The 25,367-nt window shown below is 36.8% G+C and overlaps 1 protein-coding gene across 2 annotated transcripts in view; it reads right to left on the bottom strand.

Annotated features, from left to right (window-relative positions):
• Positions 1 to 25,367, bottom strand: part of LOC136873836 (putative glycerol kinase 5) — a 306,964-nt gene that overhangs the window by 31,000 nt on the left and 250,597 nt on the right. For both annotated transcript variants that reach the window (XM_067147104.2, XM_067147105.2), the window contains exons 4-6: positions 20,965 to 21,054; positions 15,836 to 16,150; positions 4,704 to 4,830 (exon numbers count right to left, since the gene is read on the bottom strand). In XM_067147104.2, the coding sequence (XP_067003205.1) occupies positions 4,704 to 4,830; positions 15,836 to 16,150; positions 20,965 to 21,054 (532 nt within the window). The remainder of the gene's footprint in view (positions 1 to 4,703; positions 4,831 to 15,835; positions 16,151 to 20,964; positions 21,055 to 25,367) is intronic.

Below are 25,367 nucleotides of genomic sequence, written 5' to 3'. Positions count from 1 at the left end.
ACGATCAGAATGAGAAAATCTGAAGTGAGGCACACTAAGGTAGCACATGGTATTGCTGGGTTGTGGTAAATTCCCATTTACGGTAAAACAAAAAATCAGGACTCTGTAAAAACATCATCTAATTAACTTAGCTGCTGAAAAGGCTACTGCAACTTCACCATTTAGAATAGATAAGATTCTTGTCTATTATAAAATCCTTTTGATAACATTTGTTGGAAAATGAATACTGTATTTACTCTCTGTATACACTCTTATTTTGATGTTAATGTATTATTAGTAAATTAACATAACACAGGGCCATTATTTTGTGAGGGAAAATCCTTTAATGATATTGGTTACTTTTCATTTATTGATGGCTGCAAAGAAGTTAGGAAATCAGGAAGCTTTGAATAACTATTGTATGAATGCAGGTTGAAAATGAAAAGTGGGTGCTCCCCTTGGCCTGTATTGATCTGTTGTCAGAGATATTGAATTTGAACATGAACTCATCAAGATGAGAAAAATGACGATCACGATTAGAAAAAGATTCACTTTAGATGTATTCTGTATACTTAGTTTAAATATGTTTTTATCTAAGGGGAAAACTAATGTTCAACATATTTCTGTGGACATTTCTAGTGATTATGAATAAGTAAGTAATCAAGATATTTCATGAAAAAATGAAATCATTTCAAGAGTTTCAAAAACTGATCAAACATAAGTACTGAATGCAAAATCCATGAAGCCTATGCATTGGTATCCTAACAGATGTCCTCTATTTTTATTATTACCATTTTTACAATTTCAATCTAAGATTGTAGGTGCTAGGTAGTTTGTCCAAAACTTAGCACCAAGGACTTATGTCTGAAAACAGACCGATGTAAAGATAGTTTCGTCGAGGTACAGAGTCAATAAGAGTGTGGATGGTGTCCTGAGGGATGGTTCTCCATTCTCTGTCAACCATTTGCCACAGTTGGTCGTCCGTACAAGGCTGGGGCAGAGTTTGCAAACGGCGTCCAATGAGATCCCACACGTGTTCGATTGGTGAGAGATCCGGAGAGTACGCTGGCCACGGAAGCATCTGTACACCTCGTAGAGCCTGTTGGGAGATGCGAGCAGTGTGTGGGCGGGCATTATCCTGCTGAAACAGAGCATTGGGCAGCCCCTGAAGGTACGGGAGTACCACCGGCCGCAGCACTTGCTGCACGTAGTGGTGGGCATTTAACGTGCCTTGAATACGCACTAGAGGTGACGTGGAATCATACGCAATAGCGCCCCAAACCATGATGCCGCGTTGTCTAGCGGTAGGGCGCTCCACAGTTACTGCCGGATTTGACCTTTATCCACGCCGACGCCACACTCGTCTGCGGTGACTATCACTGACAGAACAGAAGCGTGACTCATCGGAGAACATGACGTTCCGCCATTCCCTCATCCAAGTCGCTCTAGCCCGGCACCATGCCAGGCGTGCACGTCTATGCTGTGGAGTCAATGGTAGTCTTCTGAGCGGACGCCGGGAGTGCAGGCCTCCTTCAACCAATCGACGGGAAATTGTTCTGGTCGATATTGGAACAGCCAGGGTGTCTTGCACATCCTGAAGAATGGCGGTTGACGTGGCGTGCGGGGCTGCCACCGCTTAGCGGCGGATGCGCCGATCCTTGCGTGCTGACGTCACTCGGGCTGCGCCTGGACCCCTCGCACGTGCCACATGTCCCTGCGCCAACCATCTTCGCCACAGGCGCTGCACCGTGGACACATCCCTATGGGTATCGGGTGCGATTTGACGAAGCGACCAATCTGCCCTTCTCAGCCCAATCACCATACCCCTCGTAAAGTCGTCTGTCTGCTGGAAATGCCTCCGTTGACAGCGGCCTGGCATTCTTAGCTATACACGTGTCCTGTGGCACACGACAACATGTTCTACAATGACTGTCGGCTGAGAAATCACGGTACGAAGTGGGCCATTCGCCAACGCCGTGTTCCATTTATCGTTCGCTACGTGCGCAGCACAGCGGCGCATTTCACATCATGAGCATACCTCAGTGACGTCAGTCTACCCTGCAATTGGCATAAAGTTCTGACCACTCCTTCTTGGTGTTGCATTTGCTCTGTCAGTCAGTGTATATTAAGTGGTTTTTTCAAGAAGGCAAATTGTTTGGATGTCATAAATAATTGAAAAGTCTTTTGAAAACCTGCTCATTCAGCTGGTTTATAGAAGTCCTCTTCTATGAAGAATCAGTTTGTTAAAATCTTGGTTAGAAGCTTGGGTGACAGCAGACTTTTGGGTGGTAATTCCCCAGATTTTCTTTATCGCCCTTCTTGAAGAGCAGAATCACTTCGGTATCCTCTCAGTTTCAAAGCACTTGTTAATAGTATTCTTGTGTCCTATAGATCTCTCTCTACATTCTAGTTTCAGCATTTCATTTGTTATCTTATCATCACCAAGAGATTGTTTTTGAACAATCTTAATCAATCTCCGCAATACTTACATGTGGTATTTCATCATATCTACAATGCTGGATCAGGCTTTCTTCCCAGATGGTTTATCTTTGCTTGAGGTATAGAGCATATGACAGAAATCTCGTACAGTATCAGCAATATCCTTTCTACCTTTGATAGTTACTCTTTCTCTATTCTTTACTTTTGTTATATTAGGTCTTCCTTTAGAGGTGATAGATCTTAATATTTTCATGTTCTGGTTTTCCTCTATTGCATGTATGATTAGATTGTTGTTGAAATTCAGTAGATCTTTTCTTATATATTTTCGAAGAGTCTTGTTGAGGGATTTGTATTCTGCTGTATCTCTTTATTGCCCTCCTGCCCTCAATGAGCAGTATGGTGTTCAGTGGAAGTCTACTGTTCCCGATTTATTTCCAGGGTGAAATCTCCTTTTCAGCTTCATGGATGCTTGATGTTATTTTCTCTGAGAGTTTGGTTACTCTTAAAGATTTTAAACTTTCTACAGGGCAAAGTTTTTCAAATAAAGCTTGTTGGAATAATGTCTGATGTTTCTCTAGTTCATCTGGCTTCAACAGGATGTTCTTCTTCGATAAATTCTGATTGTTCAAATCTGAGATCGAATGTGAAAGTAGCTCAAACTAACTTATGGCCCCTATGGTCAAACGGACTGTATCGCGATTGACCTATCTAAGACATCTGGTAGAGTATATGAAATGAAATGGCGTACGGCTTTTAGTGCCGGGAGTGTCCGAAGACAAGTTCAGCTCGCCAGATGCAGGTCTTTTGATTTGACTCCCGTAGGCGACCTGCGCGTCGTGATGAGGATGAAATGATGATGAAGACGACACATATACCCAGCCCCCGTGTCAGCAAAATTAACCAATTATGGTTAAAATTCCCGACACTGCCGGGAATCAAACCCGGGACCCCAGTGACCAAAGGCCAGCACGCTAACCATTTAGCCATGGAGCTGGACAGTAGAGTAGATCATGGGAGACTACAGGCAAAAATGAGTGCAATTAGACTAGATGAAAGAGTGACTGAATGGGTGGCTATATTTCCAGAAAATAGAACTCAGAGAATTAAAGTAGGTGAAGCATTATCTGATCCTGTAATCATTAAGGGATGGCAAACCTTTACAGACTAGTGTGTCAATTAAATTCTTGAGAATTATTTTTTGCTGTCTAGCATGCCATTGATCATTTTCCATCAAAATCATCATAAAATCCCTCATTTGACTTCAGTTAGGTATTTCATTGCACAAAATATAAATCTATTCAACGGAATGTTTAATGATTTTATTTTGCAAACACCTCTAAAAATAACATTTTAAAATTTTAAGAATAATGTATATTTTTGCTTTAACCTAATATGTATAAATTATGGCCATGGAATGAACTGAGACATAGATCTTTAATAAAGCGTAATGTTAAAATATACTATGGTGCTAGATTTTCAACCTATTAATTACATGTTAAAAACATTAAAATATGTTAGTATGTTGTCTGACATGTCACAGAAGTCGTGTTCATGTGGCACGCGTGTCATAGGTTCACCATCCCTGGTATAGAGTAATAAATAAGTTACAAGATTGTGAGCAACTGCAAAAAGACCTCAACAATGTTGTGAGATGGACAGCAGCCAATGGTATGATGATAAACAGGGTTAAAAGTTAGGTTGTGAGTTTCACAAATAGGAAAAGTCCTCTCAGTTTTAATTACTATGTTGATGGAGTGAAAGTTCCTTATGGGGATCACCGTAAGTACTTAGGTGTTAATATAAGGAAAGATCCTCATAGGGGGAATCACATAAAAAGGATTGTAAATTTAGGGTACAGATCTCTGCACGTGGTTATGAGGAGAGTATGGTTTGAGTATATGGGATCCTCATCAGGATTACTTGATTCAAGAACTGAAAAAATCCTATGCAAAGCAGTACAGTTTGTTCCGAGTGGTTTCTGACAAAAGAGCAGCGTTACAAAAACGCTGCAAAGTTTGGACTGGGAAGACTTGGGAGAAAGGAGACGAGTAATGATTAATTCAGCATGTATGAACTATATTTACCTCCTGCCATATTGCAACCATCCTATTTCAACCCAGCAAAACAAAATTTCTGGCTTTTAGTGGTTTATCTCTTATTCAATAACATGATGAAACCGATCGTTCAACCAGATCATACAGTCATGTTCTGTACTTACTTAAATTCTTGTTGGGTTTGGAGCACACTTTTTAAACTATGATTAAAGAAATTAAATTATGAGCTACCTGCAACTGATGCATGGGGATGTCTTCCTGTATTTAGGTTCAGAAATGTTCCAGTTCCCATGGTCACCTTTATGTCTCCTTCATCAAAACAGCATGATCCAAAAGTAGATGCAGCCTGATCAGCCATCTGTAACATTAATGAATTTTTACACAAATTTAATTTAGGCATATAATAATAATAATAATAATAATAATAATAATAATAATAATAATAATAATAATAATAATAATAATAATAATAATAATAATGATAATGATAATGATAATAATAATAATAATAATAATAATAATAATAATAATAATAATAATAATAATAATAACAAGTGTGTGGGATTATTACCCACTAAAAACCACACACTGTTTTCCCATGATGTGAATCATCACCCTGGAACCGCTCTCGCATTACTTCAGGGTGATATCGTGCTTTATCTTTCAGACTACTCCTTTCTTCATTTCTCCTTTGCGAATGTTCATACGCTTCCAGATCCTTCTTCTGATGAAGGACATCCTCCACATACACTGCCACGTGATCCCAGGATTCCTGGTTTCATAGCATCGCAGAAATAATATTATCTGCTTTCAATTCTCCTAGCTCAGTTTTCACACATCTTCCCTGTAGCATCCAATGGCCGCACACAAAGAAGGTGTGAAATACGTCATCGATGTCATCACAGTATATGCATGCTGTCACTCGCTCTGCCCACACTATGCAGGAATTTCCAAAAATATCCATGTCCTGTTAGAAGTTCACGCAGCTTCTTTGGGTATGCCAGATTTCTTGAAGTGGTTAGGTCAGTTGGGGCTATTTGTGCCACCGTGAGGATTGCAGGTTCAAAAACCGTGCGGTATGCACATGCAATACGTAAAGCTGCTCTCTGTTGTACGGCTGCTATCCTTCTCCGATACCAAGTAAATCTCAAGGATTCAGCCCAGATTTCAGAGCCATACAGGAGCACTGACTGAACTGTCGACATCAGAAGACATCGTTTACTGGATTTCGGACCTTTAATATTTCCCATCGATCTGCTAAGTGCAGTCATGTATTTTACTGCCTTATCTGTCACACTCTGAATATGATTCCAGAATGTGAGCTTGGAGTCAAGTGTCACCCCTAAATATTTTGTGCTCGCAGGTGTTTCAATCACTAACTCTCCAACAGTCATTGGTACAAGAGTCTCGATCCTTTTCCTTGTCAGAAGAACTATCCTCGTTTTGTGTTCGTCTAGTGTTAGACTGTGACTCATCATCCATTCTTTTATGCACTGCATCACCTGGTTCAGTTTGATTTGAGCCATTTGAACATTATGAGCCAATAATAATAATAATAATAATAATAATAATAATAATAATAATAATAATAATAATAATAATAATAATAATAAAAAGCAACTAAATTATCTCTCCTCAGTTTGTTTTAATGGTACTGCAATCAGATTGGCCTTTTTTTTTTTTTTTTTTTTTTGCCAAACAATCTGACTTACAGTTTCATAATACCACTGGAAAGCCCTCCAAGCTAGAGATATTCTTTTTTTTATCTCCTTTTCCACCTTCTTGAATGATTATTAATTGTTCTAAATATACAATTCTATTACATACAGTAGTGTTGTTATTTCTACCAAGATTGGGGTTTCCATTCTGTTTGTACTCAGCTGTGTTAAGTGTGTAGTTAAAAATAAATGTGATAGAAAGGAAGGTCTTAAAAGTAGGACTGTTAGGCAGTACCATATGGCTGATAAAGCAGGCATGAGGCAGTTTCTAAAAAGTAACTATGATCGGTGGAAAACGGTAAATAAAAATGTAAACAGACTCTGGGATGGGTTTAAAGAAATTGTTGAGGAATGCGAAAACAGGTTTGTACCTTTAAGGGTGGTAAGGAATGGTAAAGACCCACCTTATTATAATAGAGAAATAAAGAGACTAAGAAGGAGGTGCAGACTGGAAAGAAATAGAGTTAGAAATGGCTGTTGAAGTAAGGAGAAATTGAAGGAACTTACTCGAAAATTGAATCTAGCAAAGAAGGCAGCTAAGGATAACATGATGGCAAGCATAATTGGCAGTCATACAAATTTTAGTAAAAAATGGAAGGGTATGTACAGGTATTTTAAGGCAGAAACAGGTTCCAAGAAGGACATTCCAGGAATAATTAATGAACAAGGGGAGTGTGTATGTGAGGATCTTCAAAAGGCAGAAGTATTCAGTCAGCAGTATGTAAAGATTGTTGGTTACAAGGATGATGTCGAGATAGAGGAGGAGACTAAGGCTAAAGAAGTAATAAAATTTACATATGATAACAATGACATTTACAATAAGATACAAAAGTTGAAAACTAGAAAAGTGGCTGGAATTGATCAGATTTCTGGGGATATACTAAAGACAATGGGTTGGGATATAGTACCATATCTGAAGTACTTATTTGATTATTGTTTGGTCGGAGGAGCTATACCAGATGAATGGAGAGTTGCTATAGTAGTCCCTGTGTATAAAGGAAAGGGTGATAGACATAAAGCTGAAAATTACAGGCCAGTAAGTTTGACATGCATTGTATGTAAGCTTTGGGAAGGCATTCTATCTGATTATATTAGACATGTTTGTGAAATTAATAACTGGTTCGATAGAAGGCAATTTGGTTTTAGGAAAGGTTATTCCACTGAAGCTCAACTTGTAGGATTCCAGCAAGATATAGCAGATATCTTGGATTCTGGAGGTCAAATGGACTGTATCGCGATTGACCTGTCTAAAGCATTTGATAGGGTGGATCATGGGAGACTACTGGCAAAATTGAGTGCAATTGGACTAGACAAAAGAGTGACTGAATGGGTTGCTATATTTCTAGAAAATAGATCTCAGAGAATTAGAGTAGGTGAAGCTTTATCTGACCCTGTAATAATTAAGAGGGGAATTCCTCAAGGCAGTATTATTGGACCTTTATGTTTTCTTATATATATAAATGATATGAGTAAAGGAGTGGAATCGGAGGTAAGGCTTTTTGCGGATGATGTAATTCTCTATAGAGTGATAAATAAGTTACAAGATTGTGAGCAACTGCAACGTGACCTCGAAAATGTTGGCAATGGTATGTTGATAAACAGGGTTAAAAGTCAGGTTGTGAGTTTCACAAATAGGAAAAGTCCTCTCAGTTTTAATTACTGCATTGATGGGGTGAAAGTTCCTTTTGGGGATCATTGTAAGTATCTAGGTGTTAATATAAGGAAAGATCTTCATTGGGGTAATCACATAAATGGGATTGTAAATAAAGGGTACAGATCACTGCACATGGTTATAAGGGTGTTTAGGGATTGTAGTAAGGATGTAAAAGAGAGTGCATATAAGTCTCTGGTAAGACCCCAACTAGAGTATGGTTCCAGTGTATGGGACCCTCACCAGGATTACCTGATTCAAGAACTGTAAAAAATCCAAAGAAAAGCAGCTCAATTTGTTCTGGGTGATTTCCGACAAAAGAGTAGCGTTACAAAAATGTTGCAAAGTTTGGGTTGGGAAGAATTGAGAGAAAGAAGAAGAGCTGCTCGACTAAGTGGTATGTAAACTGTATATAGGATAATATCTTTTGTTTATTTCCACCTATTCAATACATTACAAGAAGTTGGCATTTACTTTAAAACATTATTCAGATGAGACATGTTTCGCCTCTCACTGTGAGGCATCTTCAGTCATTATCAAAAACCTTATTATTTTACCAGGCATCTGGTTAAAGATATTCAAAAAAGTGTTTGATGATTATAAGAGAGGTAAGATTTACGTTAGTTATAAACATGTTCATGAAGTAACTAAAAATCTAATATATTGATAAAAACATATGTAGTTCTTTGTTGAATAGGACTTGTTTGATTGTACTATAGTAAAAGAAGGTGACTTGAAGCCGTAGTCATTAATAGATGTCTAATACATAGTGGAAGGCATACGTACAACACAAGGAGTAAAAACCGTTAGTGACCATCAGTATCCTAATAGCGCCTCACACAGCTTGTTAAATGGGCCTACAACGCCATAGAACCATTCTATAACAACAATAATTCAACAGCTTCATCAAACTTCCATAATACTCTTCAATAGTATAAATTATTTACAATCAACGTTTTATAAAATATATTGTCATCGAAGAAGAACACAACAGCTCTCCAACCTTCACGTCAGAAAACCATACCAATGTTGAGAATTTCCACCCATCATCATCTCTAGAACTTTCGTTTTACAAATTAGGCCAACTATAAACATCTGGTGAACTTCTTGTCAACGCATTCTTGCCGAATAAATCTAAAATAACCTACGAAATGTTGAACAATAAATATCACGGACAAACGCATGCCAACGTCAAGTAACTTTTGTCAAGCAATTGGAATGTTTTTCCTTCATATTTTTTATACTAAGCTGTATATTTTGACTTATATCTTTCTACCATATATTTAGCAATTATTTGACCTACATTTCAAACTTTGACTACGGCTTTAAGCCATCAACTGTCTTTTATAGTCACATGACGCCTTCATTTTTAAATGTACCTCTTATGAATCTACCAGTTTTTATGTATCAATTGTTTGTATTATATATTCTCATTGAACTGATTTCATATGCCTTCCACTATGTATTAGACATCTATTAATGTCTACGGCTTCAAGCCGTACAATCTTACGACGTCCTAATTAACAAAGAACTACATATGTGTTTATCATTTTATTAGATCTATAGTTATTTCATTGAACATTTTATATGTACTACCTTTGAATCCACTAGTTTTTAGTATCATTTGAATGTAATGTATATTCTCATAGAACTGATATTTTATGCCTTCCACTATGTATTAGACATCTATTAATGACTACGGCTTCAAGCCACCTTCTTTTACTATAGTACAATCAAACAAGTCCTATTCAACAAAGAACTACATATGTTTTTATCAATATATTAGATTTTTAGTTACTTCATGAACATGTTTATAACTAACGTAAATCTTACCTCTCTTATAATCATCAAACACTTTTTTGAATATCTTTAACCAGATGCCTGGTAAAATAATAAGGTTTTTGATAATGACTGAAGATGCCTCACAGTGAGAGGCGAAACATGTCTCATCTGAATAATGTTTTAAAGTAAATGCCAACTTCTTGTAATGTATTGAATAGGTGGAAATAAACAAAAGATATTATCCTATATACAGTTTATGAAACTTTCAATACGGACGAAAAATGATTTTCATCACTTGTAATAAGTGGTATGTTCCGAGCCGTCAGCGGAGAGATGGCGTGGAATGACATTAGTAGACGAATAAGTTTGAATGGCATTTATAAAAGTAGGAAAGATCACAATATGAAGATAAAGTTGGAATTCAAGAGGACAAACCAGGGCAAATATTCATTTATAGGAAGGGGAGTTAGGGATTGGAATAACTTACCAAGGGAGATGTTCAATAAATTTCCAATTTCTTTGAAATCATTTAGGAAAAGGCTAGGAAAGCAACAGATAGGGAATCTGCCACCTGGGCGACTGCCCTAAATGCAGATCAGTATTGATTGATTGATTGATTGATTGATTGACTGATTATCTTATTGATAGACCTGCAGTTTGGTTTTGTATGCTGAGTTGCTGGAGCATCATCTGAAGTTCTCCTGATGTTTTGGCAAACAAGTTTGCATTCTCACTTAGTTTACAAAAGGAGTATATTTATTACCCCATCTATTCAATACAATTAACCCCATGTTACATGGTTAAATAAACATAGAAATTCTAATTTTTTATGGGGACATGCCTTGCCCTTCTTTTATTGGGCATTATCAGCCTTATTTAATCTTAAAACAAACACTGTTTAGAGGAAAATGACATTTATAATTTATAAAAATTGAACTGTGAATTCTTAAGGTAATAACACTAAGGAATAGTACTTATAAAATATGATGTTGGGACAAGACATATACAACACTTGTTAAAATAATTGTAAACAAATTTAAAATAAACAAAATTCGACCTCAATGTTTCAACCATTCTAGTCTATTGAAAACTTGTGTTCGCATCCTTCAAACAAAAAATTAGAAAATTCCTCTAAGTCCTCCCCAGGTTTTCACTTTCTTCTGTCCCTCCAACCCTCGACCTTCTTCCTAATTTCAGTAACCGACACTTGTCAGTTACCATTGTCATTGTTGTTACATTGTTACTGTTAAAATTGTTCATTTATTGTTGTTTATACCTTTGTTATCTTTTATACGTATTTAAACTTATTATCATTATTAGTGTAAAATGGCCCTCCATAGGCTGTATCTAATAAATCTATATATATATAAAATAACTTGTCCTGACTGACTGACTGACTGACTGACTGATTCATCACCGCCGAGCCAAAACTACTGGACATAAAGAAATGAAATTTTGGGGATATATTCATATTAAGATGTAGGTGCTCGCTAAGAGAGGATTTTTGGATATTACGTCGCTAAGGGGGTAAAAAGGGGGGTGAAATTTTAAAATGTGTGTATCTATATCTCAAAACTTTAAAAGTGCATAGATGTAAAAATTGGTATTTAGAATATTCTTTAAAAATAAGGAAACACGTATTTTTTGGTTTTCAGAAAATCCTAATAGGAGGGGTAAAAAAGGGGGAAAAAGGGGTTGAATGCCTTTAATCAGGATACCGGTACATATATCTCAGAAACTGAAGATATTACAGACCTGAAAATTGGTACTTTTGATCTCTTTTAAAAATAAAGAAACACGTATTTTTTTTGTTTTTGGAAAATCCAATTAATGGGAGGGTGAAAACGGGGTGAATTTCTAAAATGAGTGAATCTAATTCTCCAAACTTTTAAAGTTTGCAGATGTAAAAATTGGTATTTAGAATCTTCATTAAAAATAAAGAAACACGTATTTTTTGTTTTCGGAAAAACGCAATAGGAGGAGTGAAAAGGGGTGAAGAAGTGGTTGAATCCTTTAATGAGGCTGCTTATATCTCAGAAACTGAAGACATTATAGACCTGAAAATTGGTGTTAGGGATCTCCTGTAAAAATAAAGAAACACGTACTTTTTGGTTTCTGGAAAACGCAATTAAGGGGGGGTGAAAAGGGGGGTAATGTTTTAAAATGAGTGAATCTATATCTCAAAACTTTTAAAGGTTATAGATGTAAAAATTGGTATTTAGAATCTCCATTAAAAATAAAGACAAAAGTATTCTTTTGTTTTCAGAAAATCCCAATAGGAAGGGTGTAAAAGGGTGAATAATGGGTCGAATGCCTTTCATGAGGCTACTTATATTTCAGAACCTGAAGATATTACAGACCTGAAAATTGGTATTTTGGATCTACTTTAAAAGTAAAGAAACACACGTACATTTTCGTTTTTGGAAAATCCAAATATTGGGGGGGGGGGGTTGAAAATCGGGGGTGATATTTTTTAAAATGAGTGTGTCTACATCTTGAAACTTTAAAAATTACAGATGTAAAAATTGGTAGTTGGAACTCCTCTAAAAATAAAGGAACACGTATTTTTTTTGTTTCCTGTAAATCCTAATAGGAGGGGTGTAAAAGGGTGAAAAATGGGTTGAATGCCTTTAATGAGGATACACATATCTCAGAAACGAAAGATATTACAGAATTGATAATTCCCATATGGGATCTCCTTTAAAAATTAAGAAACACGTATTTCTTAGTTTTTGGAAAAGCCAATTAATGGCGGTTAAACAGGAGTGACAAATTGGGGTGAATTTTTTGAAAGACTATATCTACAGAATATCTTGGAAACGTGAAATGTTACAGACATAAAAAGTGGGTGTAAATCTCCTGTAAATGTAAAGAAATATAGGTGATTTGTTTTTGGAAACTCCACTTAAGGGGAACTCAAAAGGGGTGAAATTTTAAAATGAGAATTTTTACAGTATATCTAAAAAAACTTAACATGTTACAGAAGTGAAAAATGGTATTTTTTATGTCTATTAAACATAAAGAAAAGTGTATTTTTAGTTTTCGGAAATACCACCCTCGGGTGGAGGGTGGGGGGGGGGTAAAAGTGACTGAAAATGGTGATGAATTCTTTTAATTAGACTACTGATATCTTAAAAATGAAGATGTTACAGACGTGAAATTTGATTTTTGCAATCTGCTTTAAAAGTAAAGAAACACGTATTCTCGGAAAATCCAATGAAGGGGGGTGGGGTGAAAGAATTGAAAAATTAATTGACTTAATTGTATGAGAATACATACATCTAATAAAAACTAAAGTTGTTACAGACGTGAAAATTCGTATTTGGATCACCTTTAAAAACAAAGAAAAACGTGTTTGGGTGGGAGAAACCATCTTGGAGGGCGGGAGTGTAAAGGAGTTGAATTCCTTTCATGAGGACACATAAGTAAAAAACTGAAGAAGTTAGAGTCGTGATAATTGGTATTTAGAAGATCCTTTACTATTAAAGAAACAAGTATTTTTTGCGGGAAAATTCACTTGGGGGGGGGGATTATTGTGAAATGAAGTGAAAAAAGTTAAATTATTTTTATGGGGATACTTATATCTCAAAACTGAAGGTAATAGACGTGAAGATTGGTGTTTGAAATCTCCGTTAAACATAAAGAAAAAAGCATTCTTTTAATTTTCTTTTGGGGGGGGGGGGGGGGTGACGGTAAATAAACTTAAGGCGGTGGGGTGTAGAAGGAGGTGAGACCAATTAATTTTACTGTTATTAATGTACTTATAAGGATCCTCCGTTGCTCAGGCGGCAGCACGCCGGCCTCTCACAGCTGGGTTCCGTGGTTCAAATCCCGGTCACTCCATGTGGCATTCGTGCTGGACAAAACGGAGGCGGGACAGGTTTTTCTCCGGATACTCCGGTTTTTTCCGTCATCAGCCATTCCAGTAACACATAATAATAATAATAATAATGATAATAATAATATTCCGGACCGTCGTCAAATCTGCGGACCGCGCTGGAAACGGCTCCTGGACGGGTAATGACTAAGAATGCAGTCCGGCCGCGGGTTCAGTGCCGCCAAGGCACCCAATATGACAGCACGCCAGATCTCCTGAAGGATTTTATCCATATTAAAAATATTATAGGAAAAGATGGCAAAGATTTACGGACCCAACTGACCGGGAGGAATACAGTACCTGAGCCTAACCCTGGAAGTACAAAATCGATTGCTGGAAAGGAAGATTTAAAAATGGGAGGAAACGTGACGTAAAATAATAGAAAACGAGTCAGATCGGGAATATTGGTGGATTCTCGCAGAAAACGAGTCAGATAGAGAATTTCGGCGGATTATATATTTAAAACAATAAGCATTCAATTATAAATTTCAGTATAATACCGTAGCGAAGCACGGGTATCTTGCTAGTAAATAAATAAATAAATAAATAAATAAATAAATAAATAAATAAATAAATAAATAAATAAACAACTGCCCCAAAGCAAGTATATGCTTCAATTTTCTTACGAAGAGGATCCACTTCAGTATCAGACATGTGTTGTTTTTAGAATTTTATATGACACAAATTTTCTTTTGGACAAGATACATATGGATCATAGAAGCCTGTAGCACTGGCATTGCTCATGTCTGTGACATGAAGCTTTCCTCCTGAAAGCCGGTACAGGAGTTCTTTTATGTGCCAGTAAATCTACTGGCACGAGGCTGACGTATATGAGCACCTTCAAATACCACTGGACTGAGCCAGGATCGAACCTGCCAAGTTGGGGTCAGAAGGCCAGCGCCTCAACCGTCTAAGCCACTCAGCCCGGTGAAGCTATTTTACAACTAGAACAACAGCCACCTTCATCTTGAGAAAGTACCCCTCCAGGATTTTATTTTAGTTAATGCAAGAAAAATATAGAAAAGTATATCAATGTCCAGTGATCTTATTCAATCCACTCATATTTCTAATCCATGAATACTTGTAACAACCTACTATAGATTAACTATTGTACTATCCTAGTCTTAAATGAGGCAATGTATCTACTACTTCTTAGATTAAGATGAGAGTAGAGATGGTCAATAAATCACAGCCTGTTACTTTGTCATTGATATTTTTCTGTCACCTATATATCAGATACACTATCACAGAAGTATCTGTGACAAAATATCATTTAAGCTATGTACTTTGATCACACTCACAGGGCTATGTTTTCTGCTGTAGCTCAAGGTCTATATCCGTTTTCATTTACCAGTTACCTATGGCGATGTTAAATCATACGTTTTCTCAGGGTATTTATGAGCACAGTAGAGAAAATACCTGTCTAGCAACTCTATATGTCAGTAGCTAACTCATGTTTCAAACATAGCACACATCAAACAGATTAGTCCTCAGCTGGCAAATGAGGCATGTGTGAATACATAATATTTTTTTGGGAAGTACTCATCCAATTTTCAAAATAATCACGGTGCTGAATTTGTAATGTTTGTAGATTTAAGGCTATGTGTACACATTTAGGGCAGTCGCCCAGGTGGCAGATTCCCTATCTGTTGTTTTCGTAGCCTTTTCTTAAATGACCACAATCGCAAAATTAGTACCATGATCCCAGAAAATATTAACGTCATGACACAGTACTTACTTTAAGTCTGATTATTAGCCTTTTGGTACCACTACTGAAAGTGAAAACAAAATGTCAATATCTTTAACCATTCACGAGTTATTTAAGGTGGACAACTTTGCTGAATAGCCCTGTATGTGGGAAGAATCTTTGTATTAACTTCATATATTTATTAATTTTAGTCTTTTTATTTTTAAACCTACACTAAGTACAGTAAATAATTGGTATCCCAGAGACATAACATGGGTAATCACATTCCGCTTGTTAATTTATTGCGCATCATGTTGACAACCTCTTCTCTATACATTATTGAAACTTCAAATTATAAATGTGAATATTATTTTTCCCACTTCTAATGTTCCGAATCTTCCAAAAAATACTACCTGACTTTGTCATCATATCAACTAGAAGTATCTCCATACTGACCACCCACGACCAAAGAGTGAACATGACGATAATTGTATGCTCGTGCTTCCTGTGACTGAATCACAGATAAAAGTCACAGATATTTTTTGTCATAGATATGCTTGTCACCGATATTCTGAAATATTGGTTAAGTTCATCTCTAGATGAGAGAACTTGTCTCAGTGTTTAAAAAAAAAGTATAGATACACTTACCACACAGCATATGGGTATCTCAGCACCAAAGAGGTCAGAACTGGTGCAGCCGAAGTCACCTGCTGTATCCCACACTTCTGGTAACAGAGAGGCTGGGAAACGAAATAATGAATAACTCAAGCCACTCCACTGCATGATGAATGGATCATAGAAGCCTGTAGCACTGGCATTGCTCACGTCTGTGACATGAAGCTTTCCTCCTGAAAGCCGGTACAGGAGCCATGTATCTACCGTACCGAACATGGCCAGATCTTTGCTTGCAGCCTCCTTGAGGTCTGCTATATTTTGCAGAGCCCACATCAGTCGCACAGTAACCTTAACAATGAAAAAACAAACATTGGTATAGCAAATATTTTAAGATATGTAGACTCTGGAATAAATTGTAAAATTATCTTATTCATTTAGTTTCGGTAGGTTAATAATTTCCAAGACATATTTAAAGGTCAGGGATGTAATGAATGAATCATATATAGGCTGTTAGTACGATGCGGTCGCCACTCCCAAAGTGATATATATTAATGACTGATAGATGCTATGAAATGAGAATGGAGAGTGTTGCTGGAATGAAATATGACCGGGAAAACCAGAGTACCCGGAGAAAAACCTGCCCCGCCTCCACTTTGTCCAGCACAAATCTCACATGGAATGACCGGGATTTGAACCATGGTATCCAGTGGTGAGAGGCCGACGTGCTGCCGTCTGAGCCACGGAGGCTCCCTTCCAGCTGAATACTCAACATAAACTACAGCAAGTACAGAAAATGAATATAATTTCTTCTCACAATCAACCTAAGTCTATCATCAGCCAACTCAGCAAGTAGAAACACAATTCTGCATATATTCTACAAACTATAACGTGCTCCAAATTTTTCTACTATTCTACGTGATTCTACGTCTGCTACGCTCGACTTGCTGCTACTAACCTCTGTGTGTGTGCTCTCTTCGCCCGTCCAGTTTGTACTGTTCGTGATGTTGCCCTCCCTCCTTTCTTCCCCTACCGCCTCGCTCTGCAATGTGTACCTTCTGCTCTCGTCTTTTCTGGACGTTTCCATCGGAATATAAATAAGGCCTGCTCTGGGCTTGATCGGGGAGTTGGATGAAGCAAGACGACTTGTGTGGAGGGAGGACTTTCTTTTATTTGAGCTAGCGGCTGGTCCGTGTCCAAAGTTTTTTTAAAATGGTGTTTATTGTTCATGATTGAAGCTCAAGGACTGCTGGACGGGTGAGCGAAATTTAAATTTATATTCCCTTGCCATATTTGAATTTCTTTTTAAAGCTGCACTTCCTTATTTCATCATGCCGAACTGGCTGCTAATGACTGTTCACGCTAAGAATATTGCTAGTCTGAGCTGTTGACAGTGGTGTTTTTCTTGGAACTGCATTACGATCCTTTTTCAGAATTTGGTTTTCTATTACGTGAATAATTACTGTGATATGAACCGTTGGATACAAAAAGACTTGGTGAACAAACACAAGAATAGGACTAAGTGTATTCATATTAACGCCTAGTTTCTGTTCGAAATTTTGAATTCTATTAATGCTTGTAGGTTCTATTTTTTCTAATTCCTGTTGCCAGCCTTAGGTGCTGTTGTTTTCCACGTCCTTCCCTTTTTCCCCACGTTCCTGTCCCAGGTTTTTTCTTTTCTTCTACTTTTGCGATTGTACAGTGGCCTAATGCCTTTTTAAATTCTCTAAAAATTTTGTATTAATGGGTAATATCTGTTTATCGTTTTGTAGGATACTCCCAATGAAAACTATTGTAAAATTAATCTTGTTTCGAGTCTAGCTGTTTTTAAATAGAAAATAGTGTTGTTAAATGGTCGTCCCATTTATTTTTTGAAAATCAGAAGTATCTAATCTTTAAAATATTGTTGGTTTCTTTAATTAACTGTTTCACTTTCTTTGGCTTGTAAAAATCCTTCTTGGTGTTTGTGGCAATATATTATTATTATGAAAAAACTGTTCCTTCTTTTTCCCTGATTTTTTATCACACGCATTTCCATGTCCTTTAATTATCTGTACTTACCTCGGGTCCCTCTGAAAAAATGGACACAGTAAAATGCTTCCCTATGCGCTCTGCTAAAACCCTTCACTTTGAAACTGGAATCTGAGTACTTGTACACGTATGGAATTTTCTGGAGAGCTGTAAATCTTTTTCGTGGCATGCCATACTTGCATAGACTGCTGTTTGTTTATGTTACTGCGTTAGTTGGACTAGTGTCCAAGTTTATGACTTACTTATATTCTTCAATGATCCCTGATTATTTGTGAGTGTACTACAATTTTGGTCGTGTTTGCTTTGTTGGTATTTTGACTTACCATTTTCACTCTGGTGTATTGCGAGATTGTTCTGAGTGTACATCCCCTACCCAGACACGATACTCCACACCCAAACTAGTAATGTTACAATTGGTAGCAGACCTTTTTTTCTCATTATTACATTTCCTTTAGTAATTTTTCTATTATGGCATGCTTTTCTGATAATTTCCCCTTGGGTGAAGAAACTTCTTCTCCACCTCCTACTTATCATAATCTTTCTTTGCCAAACCCTCCCGTGAGTGACTTAATTTCTTTTTCTACTTCTACTCCTCCGAGTTCCTTCTCTTATCCTTCTACTCCTACATCCCATAACCAGTTTTCTGATCGCAAATCTTTCCCATTTTTTCACCATCACAACATGGCTCCGAATCTAGGCCCTCATTCTTCTCCATCCATACCCCAACTTAATGCTGTTGACAGTTCTTTGAATGTTCATATTGTGAAACAATCTTTACTTCAGGTTCCACAGTTACTAGCGACTGATCCCCGTAACCTTACTATGTGGCTTTTCTCTGTTCGTAAATTTCTGAATCTCAATTTACCCCCTTTTCCTCAAATGCTTGGTTTGTTATCTGCTTAAACCCTTGGCTTGCCGCAGGGAGGGAAAACAAATAATTAATTTCCCCTTTTTCTTTCTTAGTATACTATTGCTTTTTCTTTACTTGCGTTTGTTCACACATGTCCCCCCCCCTTTTTTTCTTTTCTTTCTGCGGTTCATATCTTTGCCCTTTTTTTTTTTCTTTCGCTCACCCAGTCATGCTCCCTTCACACACCTCGTCACTTCGACTGGCTCCCCCATCAATCATTTTCCCCTGATGGGTTTGTTTTTCTTTATGGGACACCATGTTTACAATTAGATCTTTGTCATTGTAACTTTATTCATTTATTTCCTAGTTATCTTTAATCTTTTGCATGGCCACTTATATTTTATAATCTTTGTAATTTATATTGTAAACTTTTTTTGTATCCCTCCCCCATCTTTTTCCTCCTCTTATACCCCTTTTTGATCCGGATCGTTCTTTCTACCTTTTCCCCTCCCCTCTGTCCCTTTTCTTTTTCCTCTTACTTGTAACTCATGCCTGTTCTTGCTTTTTGTTTTCACCTTCTCGACGACGACTCTCTTCTTGTTCCAGAGTTCGGCGCCCCTCTGGAGCATCAATGGACTTTCATCGCTTCAACACTCCATCCTTCGGATTTCTCCGGCTGCTGGGAGTATATAACGTGCTCCAAATTTTTCTACTATTCTACGTGATTCTACGTCTGCTACGCTCGACTTGCTGCTACTAACCTCTGTGTGTGTGCTCTCTTCGCCCGTCCAGTTTGTACTGTTCGTGATGTTGCCCTCCCTCCTTTCTTCCCCTACCGCCTCGCTCTGCAATGTGTACCTTCTGCTCTCGTCTTTTCTGGACGTTTCCATCGGAATATAAATAAGGCCTGCTCTGGGCTTGATCGGGGAGTTGGATGAAGCAAGACGACTTGTGTGGAGGGAGGACTTTCTTTTATTTGAGCTAGCGGCTGGTCCGTGTCCAAAGTTTTTTTAAAATGGTGTTTATTGTTCATGATTGAAGCTCAAGGACTGCTGGATGGGTGAGCGAAATTTAAATTTATATTCCCTTGCCATATTTGAATTTCTTTTTAAAGCTGCACTTCCTTATTTCATCATGCCGAACTGGCTGCTAATGACTGTTCACGCTAAGAATATTGCTAGTCTGAGCTGTTGACAGTGGTGTTTTTCTTGGAACTGCATTACGATCCTTTTTCAGAATTTGGTTTTCTATTACGTGAATAATTACTGTGATATGAACCGTTGGATACAAAAAGACTTGGTGAACAAACACAAGAATAGGACTAAGTGTATTCATATTAACGCCTAGTTTCTGTTCGAAATTTTGAATTCTATTAATGCTTGTAGGTTCTATTTTTTCTAATTCCTGTTGCCAGCCTTAGGTGCTGTTGTTTTCCACGTCCTTCCCTTTTTCCCCACGTTCCTGTCCCGGGTTTTTTCTTTTCTTCTACTTTTGCGATTGTACAGTGGCCTAATGCCTTTTTAAATTCTCTAAAAATTTTGTATTAATGGGTAATATCTGTTTATCGTTTTGTAGGATACTCCCAATGAAAACTATTGTAAAATTAATCTTGTTTCGAGTCTAGCTGTTTTTAAATAGAAAATAGTGTTGTTAAATGGTCGTCCCATTTATTTTTTGAAAATCAGAAGTATCTAATCTTTAAAATATTGTTGGTTTCTTTAATTAACTGTTTCACTTTCTTTGGCTTGTAAAAATCCTTCTTGGTGTTTGTGGCAATATATTATTATTATGAAAAAACTGTTCCTTCTTTTTCCCTGATTTTTTATCACACGCATTTCCATGTCCTTTAATTATCTGTACTTACCTCGGGTCCCTCTGAAAAAATGGACACAGTAAAATGCTTCCCTATGCGCTCTGCTAAAACCCTTCACTTTGAAACTGGAATCTGAGTACTTGTACACGTATGGAATTTTCTGGAGAGCTGTAAATCTTTTTCGTGGCATGCCATACTTGCATAGACTGCTGTTTGTTTATGTTACTGTGTTAGTCGGACTAGTGTCCAAGTTCATGACTTACTTATATTCTTCAATGATCCCTGATTATTTGTGAGTGTACTACAATTTTGGTCGTGTTTGCTTTGTTGGTATTTTGACTTACCATTTTCACTCTGGTGTATTGCGAGATTGTTCTGAGTGTACATCCCCTACCCAGACACGATACCCCACACCCAAACTAGTAACGTTACAAAACATATCCATAAACACATATACTATGTAATTCTCACCTGTGAATTCATGAGTTTCAGAACACTGGCTGCCAGAAAACGTTTACTACGAGTTGCAGTATACAAACAACGGGCTGTACCCCGTAATGTCTGTAAAAGGATATTCTTAGTTAATAACATTCAACAAGAAACTTCTTAATTAGCATCACAAGAATTATTTATAGAAAAGTGGGTAATGGTTTCACAAGATACTCCACTTCATATAAATGTAAGTCAATGTTTACTTTAAGACACCAATACCTGAATAGAGTAAGGACAGTGTGACTAATTGATGTAAGATGAAACATGCATGTACAAATATTGGTATAGCATACTCTTCATCTTCACCTTAAAATAGGTCTTATGAAACTAGAATAAAATACAGAGCATACAGGGCATAATAACAACATACAGTACAGTACATAAAATAAAATGCAACACCAATTCTTTATAATAATAATAATAATAATAATAATAATAATAATAATAATAATAATAATAATAATAATAATAATAATAATAATAATAATAATAATAAATAAAATTATTATTATTATGCCGTTCCCTGTTGAAGTTCACCGCAAACATAAAATAAACATACATAAACATAAAATAAGACTGATCCACACCACAGGAGCATGTTTATCCTCATTTTAAACGTTCTTGTATGTGACCTGTAATTTGGTTCTCACGATGTCAAGATCTTGTGTATCAACACATCAAAGAACAATTTTAAGACTTTAGTGATTAGCTTGCCAGTAATATGTGTGATGTTTTACTACTTGATAGATGCACTTTCTATTCATATTTTAGTTTGATGTTTCATTCTAGATTTTAATGAGTCATGCACTAGTTTTCCCATACATTTTAATTCCATTGTTTTTAATAATTCAGTGTAAATGGTTTAGTACTGATGGACGAAACATGTCCTATTATTCGCTATCAGGTAATAATTTTTATCTGAATAAATAGTGTATTGAATTGGTGGATATTTTACATTTGTATTTGTGTATGTTTAACGACGTCAACATGGAACCAACATGAGACTTTTAATATGTAAACCGTAGATCTCACAAACCTAATACCATCAGGGTTGGAAAGGAACAAGAATTGACCAAGGGAGGTTCGATATGAAATATGAAGACGAGGAGCCTGACAAGTAAACGGAAGTAATGCCAGACTGGGAGCCCCTGGGTCTGCTTTTAGTCGCCTCTTATGACAGGCAGGGGATACACAGAAAAATTGGGTTCAGAAGGCCCCATGGGTCGGGAATTTTAACATAATCTGATTTTAGCTCTGAGACTGCATGTTGGACTTTGTCTTAACAGACATCTTAATTTACATATACCATATCACAAACCACCACAGAAACATGCAATGCCTCCACATAAGATTAACGTCAGGAAAGTCATCCGGCTGTACAATTGGGCCAAATCCATACTAACAGCCGAGTCGACCCCAGGTAATTGGCAAAAGGCCAGGAAGAATAAAGAAGGCAAAGCCAAATATCACCAAGGGTTCTGGTTTCTCTGCTATCTGTTCAAATAAAAAAGAAGATCGAAAATGTCACATGCACATAGCCTAAATAGCTTCAAATCACAATGCCTGCACACAAAAGCTGAGATTGATTGATTGATTGATTGATTGATTTTGTTTCGACCAATAAAGGGACACATAAAGCAAAATATGATTTGTTGTTATTTTTCTTGTTCTTCCAGAATTATTTCATCATGTCGCTGTGTTTAGCTCGACGTTCGTCAGTCCATTTTCTCCTACATCTGCTGGGCTTATCTTCTGAAGCAACTTCCCAAGTGTAGATCTTATGTCTGAAAGTAGTGCGGTCTTCGATATCTGTAGGTGTAATGTTGACGTTATTGAGATCAGTTTTGTTTGATCCAAACCGTTGTTGTCTTTAATGTTTGTGAGTACATTAATTTTTTTTTTTTTGTTAGTCAGTTGTCATCTAGCCTCATAATGTGACCAGAGAATTTCAATCATCCTTTACAGAAACCTGTTTCAATGTTTTGAGTATTTTTCTGCGATCTTGTGCGATTGTCGACAATATCCTTTTTTTGGGCCAAGGATTTTTTGGATGATTTTGCTTTCAGCTTTCTTGATATTTTCGAGATCCCCTTTATAACTGAGTCTCACTGGCATAGTGTGTTTCAGGTTTGATGACTGTCGTGTAATGTCAAATTTTTGTGTTATTATATCATAAATAAGGCCTCTCAGTCAATTCAAATTAGTACTTCCTCCTACTGTACATCCATCTCTAATAACAACTAAGAACTATGTGGTATCCAAGAAGTTTTTCCTTTGAGTACTAGATGTCTCTGACATTATATGTTCAATGGTATCCTGGGTTCAAAGCCATTACTAGTCACTGAGAAAGTTTGTATTTGGATATTGGGAAACCTATCCACATTCTGTTTGTTTTAATTCTCCGGGGTTATCAAAACTGTCGTTAAATTAATAAGCCTATCAAAAGGCTTGATATATTAAATTGATCAACCTATCATAATCTCTAATAGTAAATTCCTTTGGGCCAATCAAATTGGTGCTTACTAAAAACATCTAGATTTTTCTGCTGACTCCCTATATAAGAGGGAAATATTTAGTATAAACTGATATTGCAGCAGCTTTATTGGGTGTGCTCTACTTGACAATGGATTGAGGAGACCTCCTTTGGGAGATGTGAGGCGAGTGTCCAGCATCATGGGGTGTTTATAAACATGGTACTGACAGAAATTTTTATCTACTGTAAGTGAAACTACTGCATGTGAAGCTAGGAAGATTTCTACATTCCCCATTAGTATGTTCTTCAATTAAAATGTCAGCTTTTCTCATTTCTAAATTAAATGTAGCTTCTTGCAAGTCTTTGTATTTTCAATTTTTCCTTCCCTAATTGCAACTTGTTAAAATGTAAGGACGCACGAGTGGTTACCCTTGTAAACTTCCTCTAATTTAATTTTGAGTGTCTAAAGTTTTTCTATCTTCTGAATTTATATCTCTCTTTTAGGCTTTAAATTTCTTTTCACTTGGTCACCTCGTAGTATGGACTTAGCCTCTCTGTCACTGGTCCTTACGCGCACTTAGGTGTTTGATATTTAAATTAATTTTGGAGTGTTTGAGTTTCAGCCTCCATTTCATTTTGGTTTTTGGCTTTTGTAAATATAACCTTCCTTTTTATTTTCATGGCTGCATAGTGTGGGCCTTATGCCTCTGAATATTTATATTCTTTTCGAGGGTAGCATAGGTATTATGGGGTAAATTGTACAGCAGAGTAATTTACTGCTTTTAGTATTTTGTGGTAACTGATGTGATCACATGTGTAATTTCATGACCCACAAAAGGGCACTTTTGTAAACTTAATGTAAATTAAACTCCTGGGTTCAAGATCGTGTCTTGTAAAACCTCCCTGTATGTGTAAAGGCTAGCCTCTCTTTTTCTCACAGTGTAAAATTCTGGAGACCAGCAGGTCAAATGTTTTGAAAGTTCCACTCAAAATGTGAGTTAGATTCAAGATTTGTAAAGTTTTTTTGAGCTTATGAGCTCCTGTTGTGTAAAGTGCTTCTGAGCTTATGAGCTCTTGATATTATATAGTTTTCTGAATTTACAAGATTCTCAATTGTAATTTCTCAAGCTTCTCAGCTCCTTTGTAAAGAATTCATGGTATTTCCAGTTGTGTTTGTGTTTACAAATCCTAATACAAGAAAAGAAAGAAATAAAGTTTAGCTTTTCCTTTGTTAGCAATACTTAATGGTTGCTGAGCCCTTTGTCCAACCATGCACTCCACACACTTCCTTCCCTCTGCAGACCGCGCAAATCACAATGTGATGATGATGATGATGATGATGATGATTATTATTATTATTATTATTATTATTATTATTATTATTATTATTATTATTATTATTATTATTATTATTATTATTATTATTATTATTATTCTCATTCTTTTCGGCCAACTAGTGACCACATCAGTTCATCTGTCTGATTTTTAGAGCTTTAACTGCCACCCAATGCTCCTGCTTTCGTCTCTGGTGTTGTTCTTTTCTCTCTTGAGTCCACGCCTTCCCTGTCTTCAGCTTTGGCTTTTCCTGGAAACATTTGTGCGTACGTAGTTTTTCCTTAAGCGGAACACGCTCCTGGATATCTTTAGGAGAAATTTCCATTTCTCGTAGATCTTTCTCAACTTCTGTGAACCAAGCCCCTTTGGTTTTCTTATCTTGAAAGTACGTTAATATCTGTTTAGATATCCTGCCTGGGATCATTCGTGTCACGTGGCTCTAAAAGGCAATCCTCCTTTTTCGATCGTCTCATTTATCTTCAGTAGCGGCGACTGGGGATTAGAAGTGATGGGGGGCAAAAAAAAATACAACAAAGTAGCCGGGTTGAGGGATATAGCGGGTGGGGGTGGGGGT

This window comes from Anabrus simplex, chromosome 5 (genome assembly GCF_040414725.1).
Source record: "Anabrus simplex isolate iqAnaSimp1 chromosome 5, ASM4041472v1, whole genome shotgun sequence".
NCBI lineage: Eukaryota > Metazoa > Arthropoda > Insecta > Orthoptera > Tettigoniidae > Anabrus > Anabrus simplex.
Note: the sequence above shows the minus strand (reverse complement) of the source record. Positions and strands in the feature narration are given on the sequence as shown.